At 50.8% G+C, this 25223-nt stretch overlaps 1 protein-coding gene across 2 annotated transcripts; it reads left to right on the top strand.

The window, feature by feature from the left end:
• Positions 1-2426: 2426 nt before the first annotated feature.
• AHCY (adenosylhomocysteinase) lies at positions 2427-24101 on the top strand. Of its 2 annotated transcripts, XM_023220456.3 has the most exons (10): positions 2432-2634; positions 9147-9337; positions 10521-10596; positions 12542-12691; positions 13525-13637; positions 14118-14325; positions 14418-14505; positions 14604-14721; positions 18747-18941; positions 23212-24101. In XM_023220456.3, the coding sequence occupies exons 1-10, from the start codon at positions 2607-2609 to the stop codon at positions 23341-23343; spliced, it is 1299 nt and encodes a 432-aa protein (XP_023076224.1). In that variant the 5' UTR covers positions 2432-2606; the 3' UTR covers positions 23344-24101. The 2 variants fall into 2 exon arrangements, with proteins under 2 accessions (XP_023076225.1, XP_023076224.1); XM_023220457.1 differs by lacking the exon at positions 18747-18941 and having other exon boundaries at positions 2427-2634.
• The last annotated feature ends 1122 nt before the right edge of the window (positions 24102-25223 follow it).

Raw genomic sequence — 25223 nt, 5'->3', positions numbered from 1 at the left:
GGGTTTCACTATGTTGGCCAGGCTGGTCTGGAACTCCTGACCTCAAGTGATCCACTCGCCCCGGCTTCCAAAGTGCTGGGATTACAGGTGTGAGCCACTGCGCCTGGCCCATAAATTCGTATTTCAAAGTGTCTTTTTGATCATTGTTTTCTCAAATTTTATTACATTCCTTACAACATGGCTGACAAAGACCAGCATTCATATCAGAAAGAGGAGACCTGTCAGCTATGTCCTTTTCTACTTGTTTGCTGTGCTGGTAATTTTCACAGTATCTGACTTGCCATTTCTTTGCAGGAATATTTTGAAGCCATTTGTCTGTTTCATAGGACAACCTAGTAACATGATCCTACCTTTAGTTAGACTAACACGACTCATTATACACTGCAATGCACTGCAGAATGCTGAAAGGGATGCGTGAGGACCCTGCTGCCCACCCCGCCAGGCGTGGACCCTCATTCACTCAGGAAGTCTCTGCTTGACATCTGCCCTCATGACACTGGCTCTCAGACAGAGGTCAGATGTACAGATCAAGTGAGGCCAAAACATTTACTATGTCATACAAGAGCTTAATTCTTATTTTTATTTTATGTATTTTTTTTGAGACGTAGTCTCGCTCTGGCCCAGGCTGGAGTGCAGTGGCGCGATCTCTGCTCACTGCAAGCTCCGCCTCCCGGGTTCACGCCATTCTCCTGCCTCAGCCTTCTGAGTAGCTGGGACTATAGGCGCCCGCCCCCACGCCCAGCTAATTTTTTTCTATTTTTAGTAGACATGGGGTTTCACCGTGTTAGCCAGCATGGTCTCGATCTCCTGACCTTGTGAGCTGCCTGCCTCTGCCTCCCAAAGTGCTGGGATTACAGGCGTGAGCCACACGCCCGACCAGAAGACCTTCTTTTCTCATTTTTAGGTTAAAAAATGAATAGAGGCCGGACGCGGTGGCTCACGCCTGTAATCCCGGCACTTTGGGAGGTGGAGGCTGGCGGATCACCTGAGGTCGGGAGTTCGAGACCAGCCTGACCAACATGGTGAAACCCCGTCTCTACTAAAAATACAAAATTAGACAGGCGTGGTGGCACATGCCTGTAATCCCAGCTACTCAGGAGGCTGAGGCAGGAGAATCGCTTGAATCCGGGAGGCGTAGGTTGGAGTGAACAGAGATCATGCCACTGCACTCCAGCCTGGGCAACAAGAGTGAAACTCTGTCTCAAAAAAGGAAAAACAAAATTAGCCGGGTGTGGTGGTGCGTGCCTGTAATCCCAGTTACTCGGGAGGCTGAGATAGGAGAATTACTTGAACCGGGGAGGCGGAGGTTGCAGCCAGACTAGATGGTGCCACTGCACTCCAGCGTGGGGGACAGAGCAAGACTCCGTCTCAAAAAAAAAAAAGAAAGAAAAGAAAGAAAAGAAAAATTCAGGGGAAAAAAGCAATTAAAAAAACCATAACTATAAAAATAATACAAATTAGGAAACAACTATTTACATGAACATTTACATTTTATTAGTTAAAAGTAATCTAGAGATGATTAAACTGTATGGGGGGATGTGCGTAGGTTATATGCCAATACTACCTCATTTTATATGAGGGATTTGAGCATAGAAGGATTTTGGAGTCCACAGGGGTCCTGAAACCAATCCCCCCTTCCCATGCCTAGGGATGACTGGATTATACAGCAGCAAAAATGAATATACTCAAGCTATATGCATGAGTCTCACAAATATAATGCTCACAGAAAAAAGTAAGTTGCAGAAGGGTAAATACGGTTGATACATACAGGTTTTAAACACAGAAAGAACTGTTTAATGACTACGGATGCAATAAAAGTATAAGAAAATGTATGCAAACTTATTTAAATTCAGGGTGGTGGTTATATGGAGTAAGGCGAATGTTTGGGATGTCAGTAGGTACCTGACAAATGACAACTTTATTTTATTTTTTTTTGAGATAGGGTCTTGCTCTTTTGCCCAGGCTGGCGTGCTGTAGTGGGATGATAGCTCATGCAGCCTCGATCTCCGGGCTCAAGCGAGCCTCCCTCCCGCCTCAGCGTCCCAAGTAGCTGGGACTACAAGCGCACGCCACCACGCCCGGCTAATTTTAAATTTTTTTTTTGTAGAGATGAGGTCTCACTATGTTACCCAGGCTGGTCTTGAACTCCTGGACTCAAGCGATCCTCCCACCTTGGCCTCCCAAACTGCTGGCTGGGATCACAGGTGTGAGCGACTGCGCCTGGCCTGCAACTTTACTTATAATAATCTGTGTGGTAGGTGTCATTTGGCCCATTTTACAGGAAATTGAGGCACAGGGAAGTGAACTGGCGGAATTTCAGTTCCGCTGGGTTTTGACACTCAATTAACTGGCTCAACCAGCGAGAGGACGGCCCGGCTGGCTCTCAGGCCTCTCCCAGCGCTCCCTTCCGGACCGGTGAGTGAGATTCCTGCCCCGCCCTGCGCGTTGGGCCCCGCCCCAGCGGGTCATGAATATGCAAGTATAGGGAAGATATTTAAAGGCGCCGGCGCCACGCGTATATCCCTACCCGGCGCCGCCCGCCCAGTGCGTGTTCCTAGACTGAGGCCAGGCCCCCTTCGCCTGTTTCTATCACGGGCGCCGCCAGCATGTCTGACAAACTGCCCTACAAAGTCGGTGAGTTCCAGGACCTGCAGCCAGTTGCTGCCGCTCGGCACCCGCCGGGGCTTGTTCGTGGCGGGGGCTGCAGGGCCGACTCGGGGCGCTCTGGACCCCTGGAATCGCAGGTTCGGCGCGTTTCTAGCCGCGCGAAGCCACCTGGAAGTTGGAGTGCTCGCGCGGCCGTGAGAGGGTCGTTCCGGGTGGCCGCGGACTACAAGTCCCAGCATGCCCCGCGACGCCGGGGCCGCCGCGCGGGCTGAGAGCCGCAAACAAGCGGCGTGCTCCGCGGGAGAGCACACCTGGCCGCGGCCTGGGACAGCTGGCACCTGCCGGACCCTGCTCAGGGGGCCTACGCCCGGCCTCCTGGGCCTGGACCGGACGCTGTCCAGCTGGGCGGCCCCGACGAGTTTCCACCCCTCTCTGGGCCTCCTACAGGGACGACGAGGGCACTGGTGCCCCGGAAGGTGTATGAAGAGAGGCCTGGAAAGCGAGCCCCAGGCCGGCTCCGGTCTTTTCCCCTGGGACTTTGGGCCAGTTACCCAAACTATGGGGTCCCCCGCCCCGCCAGCAGGGGCAGCCTTGCAGAAATCTTGAAGAAAATTTGGAGTGATTAGAAAAATCCTGCTGTCCCACCAATTGAAGTGTGATACAGGGATAGTTAAACGTTTACTTAGCGTTTCCTGTGGGATCGGCACTGCCTTCTAGGTTTATTTTAGTCTTATGGCTCTGTGGGGAAACTGTTCTTGTTTTATGATGAGAATCCTGAGGCAGAGGTAACTTGCCCTCAGTCTTACAGCTGGTGGTGATGGAGCAAGATTGGAACGCAGGCCATCTAGACCTCTGAGCGTACTCTTTCACCACTGTGTGCAAGCCAATACACGCGGAACAATCCTAATGAATTTTCAGCAAAAACCAGTTCAGTCTGGCTAGTAGCTTTTCAAGTAATTTGGACACTATTAGACCGGGTGTGGTGGCTCACCCCTGTAATCCCAGCACTTTGGGAGGCCAAGGTGGGAGAATCACTTGAGGTGAAGAGTTTGAGACCAGCCTCGCCAACGTGGTGAAACGCTATCTTTACTAAAAACGCAAAAATTAGCCGGGCGTGGTGGCGGGGCCTTCAATCCCAGCTACTTGGTAGGCTGAGGCAGGAGAATTGTTTGAACTGGGGAACGGAGGTTACAGTGAGCCGAGATTGCACCACCACACTCCAGCCTTGGCAACAGAGCAAGACCCTGTATCAAAAAAAAAAAAAAAAAAAAAAAGACACTATTAAGTCTGGAGAATGGCATCCACGTTTATGGGACACTTGCTGTATATCTGGTGATTTACGTGTGTTTACAGAATAATCTTCGTAGAGGTGGACATTATCCCCTGATAGAACACGAAACTGAGGCCCTTGGGAAGTGACTTGCAAAGATTCGGTTAAAGTAGTTCATCAAGTTGCTACCAGAGTAGACTGTCTCCATTGTGTGAATGCTGGAACTGAACCCAGAAAAGTTATGTCAAGGTCACATCAATAGTAGAGCTGGAATGGGGGCTTGTCATACTGTGGAGAGATTAGTGTGGATCAGGATTGGGGCCATTGGGTTACGTGGGTGGAGATAAAGCTGGGTTTGGGAGAGGGGGAGTTTAGCTGGGTGGGGCTGGAGGAAGGAGGCCCTGATGTACGCCAGATCTTGATCATATGGCATTTTCTTTACTTGGGGTGTATAGCAAGCTAGGGATGATTATCCTCTCTTTACAGATGAAGAAACTGATGTTTAGAGGGGCTCTTGCTGTTCCTCTTGAGTTGTCCTGGGGACAGGTGTTCCTGTGACTTCTGCAAGTCCTTAGCTCCAGAGATTGGAGCATCTACCCTCTCCTGTGTGCCCTTGGAGTTGAGGGTCCCACAGAAAACTGTGGGGCTTGCACAGTGTCCTCGAAGGCACTGAAGGAGTTATTTTTAGCTAAAGGGACATGTGGTGGTGGAGGGGTGGAGCTTAGTAGCACAGGGCATAACCCATTGTCCCATACAGCCGGGCCCCTCCCAGGAGAGGCCCTGCCTGACTGCGGGTTCTGGTTCTGCTGTTAATTGGCTACGGAACCTGCAGCAAACTCCTTTCTGGGTTCTTTCCTCCTTAGTAAATGCTGGGACTCGGGCTAGGTTCAGATTTGTGTTGTTTTTCTTTGCCACCCTTGTCATGTGCCAGCCCCTCTCATGGATCTTCTTTCATTCGGTTCTGATGACAGATATGGTCAGTAAACAGTTGCTGACCCCTCCTCTGAGCCAGGTCATGCTGGAGACACAAAGGTGACCCAAGGACAGGGGTAGCACAGATATGCCATTTTATGTGAGCAGATCTGCCACTTGTCTGTCTCCATGGTCACCACCCCAGTTCTGGTCTCCTTGCATGTCTCCCGGGATCTCTTTGCTCCACAGATCCACGCAGCAGCCAATGGGGTCTTTTCAAAAGACAAAGCTGGTATTTGCATGCTGGCCCCCTGAAAACAGTGGACTCCCCACTTCACTGGGACTGAAGTCCCAACTCACCCCTCTATTTGAGTCACCCTGGTGTACTCTTTGTTCCTCTAGCAGGGATATACTAAGTTCTTTCCTGTTTCTAGGTTTTTTTCAGCACCTACTGTGCCAGGTACTGTATTAGGTGCTTGGGAGGAGACTTCCAGGCCGATAACTGCTTGGGTTAAAGCCCTGAGGTGGGAATGAGTGGAGCTTGCCTGAAGTTGGTCAGGAAGCCTGTGTGTTGAACAGCTAGTGAGGGGGGGAGGTGGAGAGATGGAGGAGGGGCAGGCAGTCATGCAGATGGGGCCCGAAGATTGAGGGAAGCCATTGGAGGATTTGCTTGTTTTGTTTAGTTTTGTTTAGTAGAATAATGGAGGTGATGTAACTTAAATTTTTAAAAGCCTCCCTCCTCTGGCTACTGTGGGGAGAATGGCATGTTAGAGCATGGGACCAGTGAAGAGGCTGTAGCAGTGTCCAACTGAGAAGTGGCAGTTTCTTTCTTTCTTTATTGTTCTTTTTTTTTTGGAGACAGAGTCTCCCTCTTTCACCCAGGCTGGAGTGCAGTGGTGCTATTTTGGCTCACTGCAACCTCTGCCTCCCAGGTTCAAGTGATTCTTCTGCCTCAGCCTCCTGAGTAGCTGGGATTATAAGTGTCCGCCACTACACCTGACTAATTTTTGTATTTTTAGTAGAGACAGGGTTTCACCATGTTGGCCCAGTGGTCTGGAACTCCTGACCTCAAGTGATCCGCCTGCCTCGGCCTCCCAAAGTGCTGGGATTATAGGCATGAGCCACCGCGCCTGGCCTGAGAAGTGACACTTTAGATGAAGGTGGTGAGATGCGGTTGGATTGCTTATATATTTCGCTTGTTGAGCCAGAAACATGCTGACTGAGGTGAAAGGGGAAAAGAGGAATCAAATCTTAAGTTTTTGGGCAGAGTTGCTGGTTGAATGGTGGTTTCATTTCCTAAAATGGGAAGATTGGGAGAGTAACGGGTAGTAGGGGCAAGGAGCCACGAGGACTCCAACATGACACATAATAGATCCGATTGGGCATCCAAGTGGAGGTGCCATGGAGGCAGTTGGATCACATTGAATCTCAAGTTCAGGGAAGTAGTTTGGGTTGGAGGTAAATACGTGGGAGTCATCCTGGTGGAGAAGGTATGTAAAGCCATAAGACTGGATGAGCTTAATTGGTAAACATTAGAGAACTGGGAGATGATGAAGCCCTGAGGGCCCCCAAACGCTAAAGTCTTAGCTAAAGAGGAACCAGGAAGGTAGGTGGAAAAGCACAGGAGAGAGTTGCAGAAGCCAAGTAAAGAAAGGGTTTCAGGAAGGAGGACAAGTAATTTGTGCGATCTGCGCTGCTGGGAGAAACATGGTCATGGGTAATTTTGCATTAGGTGTGGAGGTCAGGCTGGTCTTGGGACAAAAGAGCAGTTTCAGTGGAGTATGGAAGTCCTTAAGGAGGAGAGGGGATGTGGAATCGGGCTCCATGGAGCAGGGACAGCTCATCTATTTTATTTTGTTGTTTTTGAGACTGAGTCTCACTCTGTCATCCAGGCTGGAGTGCAGTGGCATGATCTCAGCTCATTGTAGCCTCTGCCTCCCAGATTCAAGTGATGCTCCTGCCAGCCTCCTGAGTAGCTGGGATTACAGACACTCACCACCACATGGCTAATTTTTGTATTTTTAGTAGAGACAGTGTTTCACCATGTTGGTCAGGCTGTTCTTGAACTCCTGACCTCAAGTGATCCGCCCACCTTGGCCTCCCAAAGTGCTGAGATTACAGGTGTGAGCCACCACGCCTGGCCAGCTCATCTTTGGTAACAGGAAAGAGTGCCTGGTCTGAAGCTGTAGATGACTGCTATAGGTGACTGGTGGATTCCATAGGGGAAAAGTGGCCTGGTTCTGAATTCATCTCAGTGAATTGGAAAGTGAGATTGTAATTCAATGGGGAAAGGTGTTGGAGGGTTGAGGAAAGTAGAAAATGGGAGTAAATTTAAATATGGTGGCTCACACCTGTAATCCCAGCACTTTGGGAGGCTGAGGCGGGTGGATCACGAGGTCGGGAGTTCAAGACCAGCCTGGCCAACATGGTGAAACCTCGTGTCCTCTAAAAATACAAAAATTAGCTGGGCATAGTGGCGCATTCCTGTAATCCTAACTATTGGGGAGGCTGAGGCAGGAGAATTGCTTGAACTGGGACCCTGGAGGCGGAGGTTGCAGTGAGCTGAGATCGCGCCACCGCACCCCAGCCTGGTCTACAGAGCCAGACTATGTCTCAAAAATAAATAAGTAAATGATTAAATGTGATGTCTTGGTGTGGTTGTGATTGTCCTCCTGCTGGGTTCAGTGGCTCTGGCGCAGTGGAGGATCGGGTTTAATTGGGCTGAGAGTTTTGCCAAGTGAGTTCTCAAAGGGAAAGGGGGCAGAAGGGACAGTAGAAATTGGTAGGATGAATTGAATAGAAGTTCTGACCTGACAGGCCACAGCCTTGTTGGAACTCCCTCCAGAGAGGGAGAAACCCAGAAAGATGAGATGTGGTTAGAGTTGGGTGCTGGAAGTCCAGATTTCCAGTGAGAGCTATCATTGGTGATGGCCTACTGGGGTAGGAGGGCTGGGGTGGGTGGCTTGAGTTGAGGCACAGCCAGAGTGGTCTCTCATGCAGGAGGCATGTTTCATTCTGAAATTGTTACAATGCGCTGTAGGAAGCTGACTGACTTAGATAGTTTTATTATTAAATTCTTAGATTATTAAATTCTCTACAGCATCCTTTGTCTCCCACCGCCTACCTCTTTGGGTGATTGGCAGGATCTAAGCTTCCCTAAAGATAAAAATCACCAGGAGTCTTAGACCTGCTGAATCAGATTTTCCAGGAGAGATTTACAAGCATGCCAGAGGAGCATCCCTTATTGGGGAAGTCTGCAAACTTTGACCTAGGGACTGACCTAGGGTATGACCTTGGAAATGGACCAAGTGTGATAGGGGAGAGAGGAGGTTGGGATGGATCAGAGGGAAGAGTATTGAGATAGTGAGTTAGCTCGTAATAATAGCCTTCTTTCCTGCCTGAGAATTTGAACAAATTCGAGACATTTTAGGTGGCAGATAGCACCTGAAATATACTTTTTATTACTAATAACCTTGAAGCCAGAGGATGTAGATTGGTATTTTAGGTGGCAGATAGCACCCAAAGTACTACCTTTTATTACTAATAACCTCGAAGCCAGAGGATATAGATTAATATGAAATCCAAATGATCCTGCTGACTGAACCCTCAGATAGAGCAGTTACCCAGTCAGTTGCAGGCAAAGTAGGCCAGGGTAGGTTGGTCTCTGGAAAAGCAGAGAACACCAGCTTCCTGCAAGTGGGCAGGTGAGTGCTTGCTTGCAGAAAGAAGGGAGAGCTAAGCTGAGCACACCATTTATTCCTGTCAGTTTTACTGGTCAGGCAAGTTCACCCCACCTCCCCTGGGGCAGAGAGGCCAAGAGCATTAGTTATACGGATGAGTTCCTCCAGGTGAAAAGAAACATCAGGAGTGGGGAAGCATTTTCACATCTGAAGGGAGATCAAGGAACTGTCATATCCAAAGTATTAGATAGTGTTTATGAGCGTTGAATCACCAGGAGTGATGACTGAGAGAGGGCTATGGAGAACCAGAAGCTAACGTCTTTAGGGAGTGAGGAGTGACCTGGAGGTTGATAGGTGTCAGCAGAAAGGCAGGGTAGTAGGAAGTGTCATGTGAGCTGTTTTTCAAAGGGGCACTTCTTTATGTTGTAATTTTTGTGTCCCTGTGTGATTAAATGTGTTCTCCCACAAGTCAGAAAGGGGCAGGTAGGCAGGGACCATGTCTTTCTTGAGTACCCTGGTTTCATAAATACTTGTTGAATGAGTGAGAGAATGTGGTGACAGTGCTAAGCCCTGGTGTGTTGATTCCACACGTAGATCAGGGTCCACACACAGTGACCGCCCCTCTGGGTTGGTGGGACAAAGGGGCTCACGGAACTCCCACCTACTTCTCCCTGTAGCTGACATCGGACTGGCTGCCTGGGGACGCAAGGCCCTGGACATTGCTGAGAACGAGATGCCGGGCCTGATGCGTATGCGGGAGCAGTACTCGGCCTCCAAGCCACTGAAGGGCGCCCGTATCGCCGGCTGCCTGCACATGACAGTGGAGACGGCCGTCCTCATTGAGACCCTCGTCGCCCTGGGTGCTGAGGTGAGGCCCACAGCTGTAACACCCCAGAGTCCTTGCCCTCCCTGGGTTCAGCCAGGGAAGAAGACAACTGTGCTGGGGTGGGGACCTTCCAGGTGTGGAGCCAACCCTGGGCCTGGAGGGGCTCCTCTCTCTCATTGGGTTTCCTCCCCATTGCCCAGTGCTGCCACACTTTGTGGTGAGTGTTCTGCAGATTTTCTCTGTGGCTGGGAAGGTCACTGTTGGCTACCCTCAAGGCATCCTCCTGATGGATGCTCTGTCAGGAAAAACTCAATGCCCATGTCCTATTTAGTCCTGTAAGGGCCAGCTTGCCTTGGCCCTCCTGGGGTCACAGGCCTACCCTGGACCCATTATGGTTGGCCAGATGATGGCAGCTCTGATTGGTTCAGCCTGGGTCATGTGTGCCAATGAATGACAGCTCTCCTGAGGTCTGAGAGTCAAGAAGCAAGCTGGTTTCGCACAGCAGGGTAGGACAGTGCAGCCAAAACCCACAGAGGGGCTCAGGGCTCAGTCCTTGGACCTCTTCTTTCTTTTCAGCATTCACTCTTGGAGGTCTGATTTTATAGCTTTAGATACTATTTATCTGGTGATGACTCCCACCTGACGCTACCTGGAGGTCTAGTACTCATCTCAGGCAGAACATGTTCAAACAGACTCAGGATTTTCTGCCCACTCTTCTTCCCGAAGCCTTCCCCACCTGAGTAAATGGAACCTCCACTCCAGCCTTCTGGGTTCTCTCAGTTCAAGAATCTGGGAGTCATCTCCTCCCCACCCTTTCCTCCCCGCTCCCAACCCCTTTTACTCCAACAACTCATCCCTCAGCAAATCCTGTCAGTGCAGCCTTCAGAGTAGACCCAGGATGTGACAACTTCTTATCACCTCCACTGCTACTGTCATATTTCTTGTCTGGAGTCTTCTCCAACAGTTTCTTCAGTTGTCTCCTTGCTGCCACCCTTTCCCTTCCACACAGCACCAGAGTGAGGTTTTAAAACCTGAGTTGGATCTTGCCCCTGGTCTGGCTCCCATCTACCCACCCAACGTCCCCAGGCTGTGATCCTAGAGCTTGCTGTGCCTAGATCCCAAACCTGTCCCCACTACCCGAAGAGCTCTCCCTTTTCCTTGCCCAGCGTCCCTTGTGCTTTTGAGCCACCGGTGACCAACAGCCTTGTTTTGATGGCTCTTCTAGGTGCAGTGGTCCAGCTGCAACATCTTCTCCACCCAGGACCATGCGGCAGCTGCCATTGCCAAGGCTGGCATTCCGGGTGAGTCCTGCTTGCAGCTGGGACATGTGGAATTTGTGAAGGGGCTCATCCTTCTTTGCTTCACTGACTGCTAGAGCAACAGACTTCCTTACATTACAGAAGGGGAGAGGAGTAACGGCCACAAAATCCTAGCCCAGCAACCCATAGGAAAGAGCTGCTTTGTCCCATCATTGTCTCAAATCCTGTGGAAGTTGTTTATTGACCCAAGTCAAGCCATGTAACCAGGAAGAGCCAGATCTTATGATTGGGAACTAAATGATGAAGCGGAGGGGAAGTTCATTAAAGGAAGGATGTGGATCTCTTTCCAAAGAACTGGGGAGGGCTATGGGGCAGAAAAAGAGGCTCACTGCCTAGGGTATGGCGGTCTAAAGGACTAAGGAAGGACCAAGACTAACGAGAAAGGAGCTTTCACAGGCTGGGCACATGTCTGCTTGGACTTGGGCAGGGGAGTGACCCAGTGATTAAATAGGACATTCAGGATTCCTTCTAACCAACCATAGGTGGAGAGGAGGGGGTGGCGCAGTGCTCCTTCACAGACTGACCAGGGCTGAATGGGCATGGCCTCCATTCCTCAGCCTTGACTGGGCACCATGGCTTTCTTCTGGGAAAGTCCTTGTGGCCTTGTTTTCTTTTCTTTTCTTTTCTCTCGCTCTTTTTTTTTTTTTTTTTGAGATGGAGTCTCACTGTCACCCAGGCTGGAGTACAGTGGTATGATCTGGGCTCACTGCAAGCTCCGCCTCCCGGGCTCACGCCTTTCTCCTGCCTCAGCCTCCCAAGTAGCGGGGACTACAGGCGCCTGCCACCATGCCCGGCTAATTTTTTGTATTTTTAGTAGAGACGGGGTTTCACCATGTTAATGAGGATGGTCTTGATCTCCTGACCTCGTGATCCACCCACCTCGGCCTCCCAAAGTGCTGGGATTACAGGCGTGAGCCACCGTGTCCGGCCTGTTTTCTCTTTTCTCTCTTTTCTCTCTCTTCTCTCTTCTTTTCCTCTGAGAACGGAGTCTTGCCCTGTTGCCCAGACTGGAGTGCAGTGGTGCAGTCTCGGCTCTGTGCAATTCTTAAGACCATTGTCTGCTCCAGTTGTGGGTAGGAGCAGCTGGCTCTGCTTGGCCAGCATCCTTTGCTCACAAGAGGCTCCTGGGAACCCCACACCTGTGCCCTAGTCATGCCACATGGGAGGAGTGTGGGCTGGTGGTCAGTAGCCCTTAGTTCTGGTATCTATTCTGGAATTTCATGTAGAGTGACCCAAGTGCATCTTAGCCCCTCTGTGGGCATCTGTAAGTGATGTAATGGTCATGGCTGCCTCACAGGGTTTCTATGAGGAAGAATGAGATGGGGTATGGAGGATTTAGAGTCATGTCTGGCAGAAAGCAAGTGCCCCATACATGGTATCTGCTCGTAGTCATTTTTTGGCCAGACTTTGCCTGAGACTCTCCTGCACGGAGGCTGCTGGTGCTCCAGTCCTTTTAGTGCAGAGCAAACCTTGGATCCTGCCTTGTGGATCCTGCTGAGGGGGAGGCATTGTGGGGCATCAAGCTCTGGTCACTTAGGGTTGATGCCTCAGTCCTTGGGGCCCAGGCAGAAGGGGATGGGAAAGGAAATAATTATTTCCTGATATCTATATCTGTGGGGCTGTACATGGCTTCTGTCTCACTTAATCCATACTATTGTGAGCCCTATTTACAGAGAAGAAGACTGAGGCTCAGAGAGGTGAAGTGATTTGCCCAAGGTCACACAGCTGGCAAGTGGCTGAGCCAGGATTTGAACCCAGATCTGTGTGGCTCCAAGTTGTGTTCTTACCACTGCTGAGTCTTCAGAGGGGCCGGAGGTGGCTGGGGATGGAAATTGGGAAGGAGGTAGTTTTGGCTCCGCCAGGGTTGTTCCCTGGAGCAAGTACCAGTTGGGGAAGTCCAGGCCCTGATGTGCCACTCACCCTCCAGTGTATGCCTGGAAGGGCGAAACGGACGAGGAGTACCTGTGGTGCATTGAGCAGACGCTGTACTTCAAGGACGGGCCCCTCAACATGATTCTGGATGATGGGGGCGACCTCACCAACCTCATCCACACCAAGTACCCGCAGCTCCTGTCAGGTTAGCAGGGCGGGGCAGGTGGGCTGGGTGCTGGCAGCCTGGGTGGGACCTGCTCGCCCACATGATGGCCGCAGGCCTGGCAGGATTTCCATTGCCTCAAGCAGCAGGATCTGGAGGATGGGAGGATGGCAGGCTCTGGCATTCATACCGGGGCCTCCTGACTTCTGAGGGTGTGAGGCTAGGGCAGCTGAGTCAGTGGCCCAAGGGCAGGCACAGGGCCATGGCTGGGAATAGGTGGGAGGGAGCCAGCTTTGTTCAAAGTAGGCACAGGGATTGCGGAGAGTGCAGAGGCCCTGAGGCAGGAATGGCTGGAGTGTTCAGGAAACAGAAAAGAGGCCCACAGGATAGCAGTGAGCAAAGGGAACCTTCGCTGGGGGGTATGTTGTGAACTTTCGTGAAGGCCAGATGTGTTAGGGCCTAATAGGCCAATAGAAAAGTGTTTGACCTGATTCTCAGAGCAAGGGAAAATAACTGGAGAGCGTTGAGAAGATTTCTCTGAGAAGATACATGTTAGAAATGGCTGCTGCATGGAGGATGGGTTGTGGTAGGGAGACTGGGAAGAAGTGACAGGGTCAAGGACTAGGGCAGCGGCAGTGAGAAAAGAGAAGCTGGGAGTTGTTGGGAGGCAGAGTCACTAGGCCTGGCGGTGGCTTCCCTGTAGCAGGGCATCAGGGACTCTGCCGTCACGCTGGGCTGTGTGACTGGGGGTGTCTGTGGGTCAGTCACAGAGATGGGAACCCAGAAAGAGGGATGGCTTTAGGGGGCAAAGATGAAGAATTTGCGTGAGCACAGGTGTGGCATCTCTGAGGCTTGTCTTGTCCTCTCTTGTTTAGGCATCCGAGGCATCTCTGAGGAGACAACGACTGGGGTCCACAACCTCTACAAGATGATGGCCAATGGGATCCTCAAGGTGCCTGCCATCAACGTCAATGACTCTGTCACCAAGGTGAGCTGAGGGGCAGTGACAGCTCCTGCTGCAGTGGCTGCAGCTCAGGGCGAGGCCTCTGAAGAAGAGTGCCCAGGAAGGCTGAGGCGAGGGACATGGAGCCCTCATTTGAGGGGCAAAAGCGGTTATAGACCAAGGCTAATGAGTGCATTTAAAAGGAGTCTCAGAGCTGGGCGTCAGGAGCTTTATGGCTTTGGGAAGAAGAGCTTTCAAGTTAAGCAAGGTCTTTGACTGGGCGTCTCTCCTAGTAACTAATGCCTAGGAAGGCTCCACACCAGCAGGGACAGATTAGAGAGAAGCTCTTGGAGCCGACTGGGGTGAAGGGCGTGTGGGGGCATTGGCTGCTGGAGGGGTTCAGCCCAGGCCGGGATGCTTGGTGGGTCCACGACACCTGGGCTCTTCAGAATACTGTGAGGCCAAGTGGTCCTGGCCCCAGGGCCTTGCCTGCCCCCATTGTCTCCTTACCCCCTCTCCTTTCAGAGCAAGTTTGATAACCTCTATGGCTGCCGGGAGTCCCTCATAGATGGCATCAAGCGGGCCACAGATGTGATGATTGCTGGCAAGGTAGCGGTGGTAGCAGGCTATGGCGATGTGGGCAAGGGCTGTGCCCAGGCCCTGCGGGGTTTCGGGGCCCGTGTCATCATCACTGAGATTGACCCCATCAACGCACTGCAGGCTGCCATGGAAGGTAGGATAGGGCAAGGGTTGGTTGTCAGCCACTGGGGCCAGAGGGAGGGGCAAGGCCACCATAGATGACCCACGGCCACTGTCTCTGCACAGGCTATGAGGTGACCACCATGGATGAGGCCTGTCAGGAGGGCAACATCTTTGTCACCACCACAGGCTGTGTTGACATCATCCTTGGCCGGTAGGTGCCGTGAGGGTCCTGGGAAGTGAGGGAGGAGGGCAGGGTTGGGATAGCTCTCTGTCTCTGACAATCTCCCATGGTGTTGGGCTGCCTGACAGGCACTTTGAGCAGATGAAGGATGATGCCATTGTGTGTAACATTGGACACTTTGACGTGGAGATCGATGTCAAGTGGCTCAATGAGAACGCCGTGGAGAAGGTGAACATCAAGCCGCAGGTAAGAAGCTCCTGCCCTGCCAGCGGGCTGGGTAGATGGGAGTGCAGAGGAGTGCTGGCTGCCAGGGAGGGGAGTTGAGGAGATGGTGGCAACCTGTGCAGGAGCATGGGGAGAAGAGGGCCTAGCATCAGAGCCAGCCGGAGATGGCAACCTTATCCTGAGGGCAGCCGGCATCCCTGAAGGTATCAGGCAGGTGAGCTGTATGTGGCGAGCCTGTAGTTTTAGAAAGATCACTCTAGCTACTATGTGCAGAATAAAAGCAGCCATGGCAGGTGGTGGGGAGGGAGGCTTTTAGAGGAGGCTCATAGAATCCCTGCAGGGGATGATGGCCGCCTCGGCTTGGGGAGTGCTGGGGATGGATGGACAGCATGTAGGGACAGGATGAAGGCAGAGTCACAAATGACACAGCTTTGGCCAGGCACGGTGGCTCACACCTATAATCCCAGCACTTTGGAAGGCCGAAATGGGCAGATTACCTGAGGCCAGGAGTTTGAGACTATCCTGACCAGCATGGTTGAAACTCCATCTCTACTAAAAATACAAAAAAATTAGCTGGGCCGGGCGTGGTGACTCACGCCTGTTATCCCAGCACTTTGGGAGGCCGAGGCGGTCGGATCACCTGAGGTTAGGAGTTTGAGACCAGCCTGACCAACATGATGAAACCCCATCTCTACTAAAAATACAAAAGTTAGCAGGGTGTGGTGGCATGCGCCTGTAATCCCAGCTACTCAGGAGGCTGAAACAGGAGAATTGTTTGAGGCCGGGAGATGGAGGTTGCAGTGAGCCGAGATCGCGCCATTGCACTCCAGCCTGGGCAATAAGAGTGAAACTCCATCTTGAAAAAAAAAAAGGGGGGGCCGGGCATGGTGGCTCACGCCTGTAATCCCAGCACTTTGGGAGGCTGAGAGGGGGAAATCATGAGGTCAGGAGTTTGAGACCAGTCTGGCCAACATAGTGAAACCCCGTCTCTACTAAAAATGCAAAAAATTACCCTGGTGTGGTGGTGTGTGCCTGTAATCCCAGCTACTTGAGAGGCTGAGGCAGGGGAATCACATGAACCCGGGAGGCGGAGGTTGCAATGAGCTGAGATCCTGCCATTGCACTCCAGCCTGGGTGACAGCGTGAGACTGTCTCAAAAAAAAAAAAAAATTAGCTGGACACGGTGGTGGGTGCTTGTAATCCCAGCTACTCGGGAGGCTGAGACACGAGAATCGTTTAAACCTGGTAGGCGGAGGTTGCAGTGAGCTGAGATTGCGCCACTGCACTCTAGCCTGGGCAACAGTGCGAGACTCCCATCTCAAAAAAGCAGATAAAAACAACAAAAAGGGACACAGCTTGAACCGCTGTGTGAGGAGCAGGCCCATGCACTGAGCTGGGAAAGAACAGGTTTGCATTAGGCATTGGGGCACTGAAACTGGAAGATGAGTTCTTGTGGGGGGTGTGAAGTTTTACTTGAGTTGCAATTATTATGGGTTTATTTTTTATCTGATTATAAAAGTAGTATGTTTCTGGAAGACATTTTGGCTTTGGATCTCAAGAGCTTTAAAGTTAAGCAACCTCTGGTCAATCTCTCCTGTAATTGGTCCTTAGGAGATAATTAAGATGTGTATGGAGATGTTTATCTTTTTTTTTTTTTTTTTTTTGAGACGGGCTCGCTCTGTTACCAAAACTAGAGGGCAATGGCACGATCATGGCTCACTGCAGCCTTGACCTCCTGGGCTGAAGGAACTGATCCTCCTGCCTCAGTCTCCCAAGTACCTGGGACTACAGGTGTGCACTACTACACCTGGCCAATTTTTTATTTTTTGTAGAGATGAGGTCAGGCTGAGGTCAGGTCAGGTCTCAAACTCCTGAGCTTGTTATCTCCCAAAGTTCTGGGATTACAGGTGTGAGCTGCTGCACCAGGCCCATCACATTTTTTAAAGGGAGAAGAGCCCATTTAATGTGAGGTCTTTGAGTTGGTGCTGTGCCGTGTTTGAGATATGATATAGAAGATACAGACACAGAGTTGGCCAAAGCCCTGACCACCCAGTCATAGCCACACCAGAAGCCCAAGTCCCAGAGAGGCAGACAGGCAGCTCTGTGAACCCACATCTCCTACACTGCTCCCCTTGGGTGCTCTGCTCCTGCGTGGGAGTTCTCCTTGGCTAGGTCCTGCGCTAGTCTAGGGTGTCAGTTCCCGGCTAGGCAGAGGGCACCTCCATCTCTGCCTAGAAGGCCCGGCACTCATCACAGTGTGGGGGTGGCCAGGGCATGCTTCCGTGGCAGCCACACCCCTGACAGCCAGCCAGACCTCCTTCTGCAAAGGCATCACAGGTGAAACCTGCTACAGTGGGGTGATGGGCACCTTTCTGCCAAGCTGCCCTCCAAAGCTGGACTCTGTGCCCACCTTCGACATCCTTGACAGTCTTGCCAGCCTTCTGCCCAACCTTATCTCTTGTCCATCCTCTCAAGGGCCTCTGTACTCAGGCCATATTTGACCACTCCCTGAATACCCACTGCAGCTCCTGCTTCTGCTCATCTGTCCAGACAGCTCTGTTTGTTTGGAACAGAACACATGCCCTTCTCCTTGTTCATCTTCTCAGCCCAGCTCAAGAGACCCCTTTCCGGCCAGGTGCGGTGGCTCACGCCAGTAATTCCAGCACTTTGGGAGGCCGAGGCAGGTGGATCACTTGAGGTCAGGAGTTTGAGACCAGCCTGGCCAACATGGTCAGACCCTGTCTCTACTAAAAATACAAAAAATTATCTGGGCATGGTGGCTTATGCCTGTAGTCCCAGCTAGTCTGGAGGCTGAGGCAGGAGAATCACTTGAACCCAGGCGGTAGAGGTTGCAGTGAGCTGAGATCACGCCACTGTACTCCAGCCTGGATGACAGAGTGAGACTCCATCTCAGGGGGAAGAAAAAAAGTTATAAAAAAGAGACCCCCTTCCTGGCCAGCTCCTCAGGCAGAGGCAATGCCCACACTCTTAGTACAGACCCCTAGTGCAGCATCCATCAATGGCTTTGGTCTCTGACCCCACTGTTGTACCAGGAGTGTAGAGTCCGGGTTGATGTGTCCCTGCAAGGGACTTAGATGGGTATCAGTGAGTGCTTATTGATTGAAGCATCCATCAATGCTTGATGGGCATCAGAGACCTTTCCTTGGACCAGCACTAGGCCTTTGGAGCAGCTGGGAAACCTGGGCTTTGGGGAAATGTTTGGGAGGCCACCTGAGGGTGGAGGGATGGCAGGGGAAGAGCTGAGAGTGGGGAAAAAGCAAGTTTGTGTGTTCAGACAGCTGGGACAGACAGAGGACTGGGGCACTGAGGCTGGGGATTTCCATGTCACGTTCACTCACAAAACCAGGAGTTCTCAACCTTGGCAGTCACCTGGGAGCCACACTATGGGCCACACGAATAGGAGTCTCTGGGAATGAGGCCAGGGTATCCTCATTTTTTAAAGCTTCTGAGGTGATTCCGATGTGAGTGCCATGGCATTCAGCTTTTAGTAAGCTGCATTCAAAACTATTTCATGGTTATTGAGAACATGGGATCTGTCCTCAGACCATCCAGACTCAAATTGCAGCCTCCTCTTAGTGTGTGACTTTGGACAAGTGACCTAACCCTTGTAAACTTCAGTTTCTAAATCTGAAATGGGGATGACAGCAGTACTGAAATTGCAGGGTTGTTTCTGGGATGAAATGTGGTAGTTACCTGTAAAGGACTTAGGACAGGGCACATGACAGTGATCATAACAATAACATTAGCAGCTGCTTACTGAGTGCCTTGTATGCGCCAAGCAAGTGTGAGCACATGAAGTTCTCACAGCAGAACTGTGCGGTTTGCAGCTTAGCATTTCTTCATAAATATCGGCTGATATTTTTGTGCCAGGCCATGTGCTGGAGGTTGTTTTGGGGCAGTTCGGATGCCTCATGGGCACTGTTTGGAGGCAGGGAGGCCTGCCAGACCAGAGGGTGGGCTGTGGCAGGGGTGGGCTGTGGGAGTGGGGCTCTGCGTGCCCTCACCCTTGCCCTGCCTGCGTGTAGGTGGACCGGTACCGGCTGAAGAATGGGCGCCGCATCATCCTGCTGGCTGAGGGTCGGCTGGTCAACCTGGGTTGTGCCATGGGCCACCCCAGCTTCGTGATGAGTAACTCCTTCACCAACCAGGTGATGGCACAGATTGAGCTGTGGACCCATCCAGACAAGTACCCCGTTGGGGTTCACTTTCTGCCCAAGAAGGTGGGTTTGTTTTTCTATCTGAAGCCAAGGGTCACGTGTCTAATCCCGGGATCCCCACACAGGGCTTGCCAGAGTTTATAAAGTGCTTGTCTGTCTGCCCCTCAGAGGCCCTCATGGGGTCCTCTACAGTGCAGAAATCATTCTCCCCATTGACAGAGGAAGAAACTGAGGCCCGCAGTGGGGAGTGACTCCCTGGAGCACAGCAGAGCCGCAGGACCAGGTGTTGAGAAGAGCCTGGGCCTTGCAGCGGGACACACCCCAGTTTGAATCTTAGCCCCACCACTTAGAGGCTGTGTAATCCAGGCAAATTCTTTCATTTCTCTGTGTCTTCATTTTCTCATCTGTGAAATGAAGGTTATAGCACCCCTCTTCAGGATTGTGAGGATTTCCTGAGATCAGGGTCATGAATCCACACACCCACAGGGGCTAGGCAGGTGAATGAGTGATGCCAGCTGAACAAGGACTAGAAGAGCTGAAGGGGTAAAGGGCTGGTTGCCACCTAGGAACCCAGGTCCATCTGATTGGGGCTTCTGACCTTTCAGGAGAGCCAGAGATACCAAGATCTCTATATGAAATGATTTTTAAATACAGGCAACTCATTATAGTTTTATTTTTATTTTTTTGAGATAGAGTCTCACTCTTTTGCCCAGGCTAGAGTGCAGTGATGTGATCTTGGCTTACTGCAACCTCCACCTGCCAGGTTCAAGCAGTCCTCCCACCTCAGCCTCTTGTAGCTAGGATTACAGGCACGTGCTACCACACCTGGCTAATTTTTTTGTATTTTTATTAGAGATGGGGTTTTGCCATATTGGCCAGGCTGGTCTCGAACTCCTGACTTCAAGTAATCCACCCACCTCGGCCACTGCACCTGGCCTTATTATAATTTAAAAAATAACTGGGCAGGTTAACTTGGACATGTGTATAAACTGAGTGCAGTCTGCAGGCTGCATGTTTGTGGCCTTGTAATAAGATGATACATCCCTGACTGGGCACGGTGGTTCACGCCTGTAATCCTAGCACTTTGGGAGGCCGAGGTGGGCAGATAATTTGAGGTCAGGAGTTGGAAACCAGCCTGGCCAACATGGTGAAACCCTATCTCTACTAAAAATACAAAAAATGAGCCTGGTGTGGTGGTGCACGCCTGTAATCCCAGCTATTCGGGAGACTGAGGCAAGAGAATCGCTTGAACCCAGGAGGTGGAGGTTGCAGTGAGACAAGATCATGCCACTGCACTCCAGCCTGGCGACAGAGTGAGACCCTGTCTCAAAAAAAAAAAAAAAAGATACATCCCTAAGCATGGCATCTCACTATGGCTGTGTGGTCTGCGTAATCATGATGATGAAGTCCTCGGACATGAAATCCAGTGCTCACCCTAACACCCCACGCAGTCTACCCTTCCCTGGAGTCAGGACAGATGTTTTAGTCCTGGCTCTTCTTGGCAGTATTACAGGTGAACTTTGCTTTGTCCCTTACCCTGTCCGATCCTCGGTCTCCCTATGAGCTAAACGGTAAGAGTAGCTCTTACTCTTCCAGCCTTTGGCTGCTGGAGAAGCTGTGATGGGGTCTACATACCATCCCTTCATCCTTTGAAAGGCTGGTTCTGTCAACTGAGGAAGATGCAGGAAGAGGCCTGGGGCATCTGTCTCCAGGGCCAGCCAACAACTAATCTCCCTGGAGCAATGTCTTGCTGGACCAAACTTTTTACCCACAAGGACCTCAAGGCGTACCTTGTTCTGTGCAACTGGTTGTGGGGTTGAAAGATTCTCACTTGATCCTTATCTGTTCCCACCTGGGAGAAATATGGCTGTGAGTTTGGTGAGGAATTGGTCAGGCCTTTGAAATAAGGCCAGGATTGGAAGTGAAAGAGGCAAAGCTCTCACCTCCTGCCTCAGCACCTGGCCCTGTCCTTACCACTTTTCTTCATCATTGCTAACACGTGGCTTGGGGACAGGACACTCTTGGCATCATGCCTCATATGCTGTACGTAGGCAAGGGACTAGGTACCTTGGTCAGCAAATGACAGAGAAGGCAGCCACCATTTATTAAGTCTCCTACTTCAACTAATGACTCTGAGTAGCACTGATCTTTGTAACAGCCTTGAGAGATGAGTGATCCATCCTGTGAATGGGGAAAGTAAGGTATAGAGATTGACTTGCTCTCAGATGTTAAGTATTGGGCCAGGAATAGAACCTAGCTCTGTCTGTCCAAGGTGTTGACCTTATGACATGACACATACCTTCTGGTTCAGGGTGCTGGGAGAAGGAAAAGTTCTGGGCTAGTCCAGGCTGAGCAGAAGGTTGATTTCAATGTGTACTATGGGGGTTGGAGGCTGTCGTTCTACCTCTGGAACTGATGTGGACTCAGTTCTAGGCTGGGCCCTGGTCCTACTGTTGTCTGCCTCTCAACTGAGCATATCACCTGCAGGCTTGTTGCTTCATCTGAAGATACAAGGATAAACCCCACCCATCCTACTTCTTAAGGGTGTTTGGGAGGCTCTAATGAAACAGTAGATATGAAACCACTTGGGAATGTAAAAGCTGTGGGCTGAGCTGTGGTGAAGGGCCGCCATGCCATCATGGGACAGGACAGGGTCCCTCAGCAGTAGGGAGAGGTCTCCCTCTTGAGAGAGTTAGAGGCTGGCTTGTGTTTAACTCTTGCCTCTGTCCTCCTCAGTTTCTGCATAATCTCTTCAGAGCTGCTCTGGAGGCATTAAGCTGGGATTCTTGAGACACATTTTGGGGCTCTGAAGCCAGATAGACCTGGGTTCAAATCCTAGCTCTGTCATTCACTAGCTTGGTGACCGTGGACAAGTCATTTCACTTTTCTGAACCTTGATTTCCTCATTTTATAAAAGGAGAATGGCAGTGGATTAGAATCCTTTTGGTCACAAGTGATAGAAACACTGTTCAAACCAGTTAAAAAGTTATCTATTGCTGCATAACAATCTAACCCCCAGACTTACTGGCTTCAAATAATAAATATTTATTATCTCAGTTTCTGTCGGTCAAGAATTTGAGATCAGCTTAGCTGGCTGCTTCTGACTCAGGCTCTTTCATGAGGTTGCAGTCAAGATTTTCTGCCAGGGCTGCAATCATCTGAAGGTTTGACTGGGTTTGGAAGTTCCTCTTCACATCACTGTTGACAGGAGGTCTCAATTCCTCATGCACGGGCCTCTCCAGAGGGCTGCTTTTGCATCCTCAGGACATGGCATCTGGCTTCCTCCAGAGTAAGTCATCCAGATGAGAGGAAGGAGGAAGCCACACGGTCTCTATGAACTTGTGTCCAAAGTCACACACCATCACTTCTGCTTTCTTCTGTTCATTAGAAATGAATCATCGGTGGGGTGGGGGGAGGCGGTGGGGATTAGGCTCTAATTCGTAAAGGAGTATCAAAGAATGTATAGATGTATTTTAATCAAAAAAGGAACCAGTGTAATCCAAAAAAGAACTTTATTCTCGGATCTGCCACGCACGGTAGCTCACGCTTGTAATCCCAGCACTTTGGGAGGCTGAGGCGGGCAGATCACCTGAGGTCAGGAGTTCGAGAACGGCCTGATCAACATGGTGAAACCCCATCTCTACTGAAAACAGAAAATTAGCTAGGCGTGGTGGTGCATGCCTGTAATCCCAGCTCCTCAGGAGGCTAAGGCAGGAGAATCACTTGAACCTGGGATGTGGAAGTTGCAGTGAGCCGAGATCGTGCCACTGCACTTTCAGCCTGGGCATCCAAATGAGACTCTGTCTCAAAAAAAAAAAAAGAACTTTATTCTCGGATCCAGACACTGGAAACCTAGGATTCAGTGTCATCATAGCTCTGTCTTTCTGTCTCTCGGATCTATCTTCATTTCACTTGTAAAACAGACTTGCAACTGGTGAGCTGAGACTGATAGATACCCTTCCCTGTTTAGGAATCCCAGTGGGACTGGAGCACCTGTCTCTGCCTATCATGGAAGATAGGTCCTGTGCATAGATCAATTCCAGAGAAGTGTTTTGGTTAGCTGCTTGAGTTGAAGAATGAGGAAGGAGATGTGATTGATGGTCCTGTCAGGGCTACATGGAGGGGAGGGTGTGTCATGGTTCCCTTTTGATGGGGGGCTAGGCAGCCAAAACAACACATTAACTGAGGCTGGATGTGAGGATAGAAAGAGTTAACATGAGTGCCACACATGGCAGATACCCCAACAGAACACTCTGCCTCTATTGGCAGCCAGACACACGTAGGGATCCCAGAGCATGGCACTGATTGCCAGTCTTTCTTTGTTTCTCCCCAGCTGGATGAGGCAGTGGCTGAAGCCCACCTGGGCAAGCTGAATGTGAAGTTGACCAAGCTGACTGAGAAGCAAGCCCAGTACCTGGGCATGTCCCGTGATGGCCCCTTCAAGCCGGATCACTACCGCTACTGAGAGCCAGGTCTGCGCTTCACCCTCCAGCTGCTGTCCTTGCCCAGGCCCCGCCTCTCCTCCCTAAGAGCTAACGGCACCAGCTTTGTGATTGGTTTGTCAGTGTCCCCCATCGACTCTGGGGCCGATCGCTCAGTTTTTGGCCTCTGCTGTAGCCGTCTACTGTTCCAAATGTGGCAGCGGGAACAGAGGCCTCTCCTCAAGCCCCAGTCATGATGGAGGTCCCAGCCACAGGGAACGATGAACTCAGTGGTCTTGGAACAGCTCAGTAAGTCAGTCCTTCCTTAACCTCGAAGTCAGTAGTGGAGTCACAAAGTCCATGTGTTTTGCCATATAGGCCTTCACCTGGTCTGTGGACTTATACCTGTGTGCTTGGTTTACAGATCCAGTGGTTTCTCAGCCCACGACAGATGAGAAGGGGGTATATTGAAGGGCAAAGAGGAACTGTTGTTTGAATTTTCCTGAGAGTCTGGCTCAGTGCTGGGTCTTAAACCTCATAACAATGAGGTTAGTACTTTTAGTCCCTGTTTTACAGGGGTTAGAATAGACTGTTAAGGGGCAACTGAGAAAGAACAGAGAAGTGACAGCCAGAGGTTGAGAGGGGCCAGAAAAACATGAATGAATGCAGGCAGATTTCGTGAAATCTGCCACCACTTTATAACTAGATGGTTCCTATCACAACTCTGGGTCAAAAAGAGAATAATTTGGCCTATAATGTTAAAAGAAAGCAGGAAGGTGGGTAAATAAAAATCTTGGTGTCTAAAAGGATTTTGAGCCTTTATTTTATAGACAATCCTCTGCCAACAACGTATGCCATGCATGGGGGTTACAGTCATGCTGATGAAGCATTCACGGGGTTGTCTGCAGTGGAATGGCTGCCCGGGTCCTTAGGCTTGAAAGAATGGGTAAAGTGAAGGGGGAATTCTTATTTTTGCTTTTTGTTTTTCTTGAGACGGAGTCTCACTCTGTCACCTAGGCTGGAGTGCAGTGGTGCAATCTTGGCTCAATGCAACCTTTGCCTCTTGGCTTCAAGTGATCCTCCTGCCTCAGCCTCCCAAATAGCTGAGATCACACCCAGCTAATTTTTTTTTTTTTTTGTATTTTTAGTAGAGATGGGGTTTTACCTTGTTGACCAGGCTGATCTTGAACTCCTGACCTCAAGTGATCTGCCTGCCTCAGCCTCCCAAAGTGTTGGGATTACAGGGGTGAGCCACTGTGCCCGACTGTTTGCAGTATTTTTAAAAGTGCACTAGGCCGGGCGCGGTGGCTCAAGCCTGTAATCCCAGCACTTTGGGAGGCCGAGACGGGCGGATCACGAGGTCAGGAGATCGAGACCATCCTGGCTAACACGGTGAAACCCCGTCTCTACTAAAAATACAAAAAACTAGCCGGGTGATGTGGCGGGCGCCTGTAGTCCCAGCTACTCGGGAGGCTGAGGCAGGAGAATGGCGTAAACCCGGGAGGCAGAGCTTACAGTGAGCTAAGATCCGGCCACTGCACTCCAGCCCCGGAGACAGAGCGAGACTCCCCATATCACCCGGCTAGTTTTTTGTATTTTTAGTAGAGACGGGGTAAAAGTGCACTAAGTGGGGACTCACATTAAGTTCTAAAGATATGATGTCAAGTAAAACCCTTAAGTCACACTCAGTGGCCCATGATCAGCAAGGCATGAGGGGCTGAAAACTGCTCACTCTGGTTTAGATGCTCATTAGTATATCCTGCCAGACAATTCTTACCTTTTCTTTTTCCCTGAGTGCACATAGTTTAAGTTGCATAAGTTACGTGTGTATGTGATGTGACTCTGCTGTAAATAGTGTACAGACTTTGGTACTTCAACTATTATTAGTACCAAATGATAGGGCACCCACTTCCCAACTGATCAC

Source organism: Piliocolobus tephrosceles, chromosome 20, assembly GCF_002776525.5.
Source record: "Piliocolobus tephrosceles isolate RC106 chromosome 20, ASM277652v3, whole genome shotgun sequence".
Lineage (NCBI taxonomy): Eukaryota > Metazoa > Chordata > Mammalia > Primates > Cercopithecidae > Piliocolobus > Piliocolobus tephrosceles.
Note: the sequence above shows the minus strand (reverse complement) of the source record. Positions and strands in the feature narration are given on the sequence as shown.

Bases quoted from the DNA above. Each gene is read 5' to 3' on its own strand.
- AHCY (XM_023220456.3), top strand. From the start codon at position 2,607: ATGTCTGACAAACTGCCCTACAAAGTCG. The intron at 14,506-14,603 runs GTAGGTGCCGTG...GCTGCCTGACAG, and splicing joins GTTGACATCATCCTTGGCCG to GCACTTTGAGCAGATGAAGG. The intron at 18,942-23,211 runs GTGGGTTTGTTT...GTTTCTCCCCAG, and splicing joins TTCACTTTCTGCCCAAGAAG to CTGGATGAGGCAGTGGCTGA.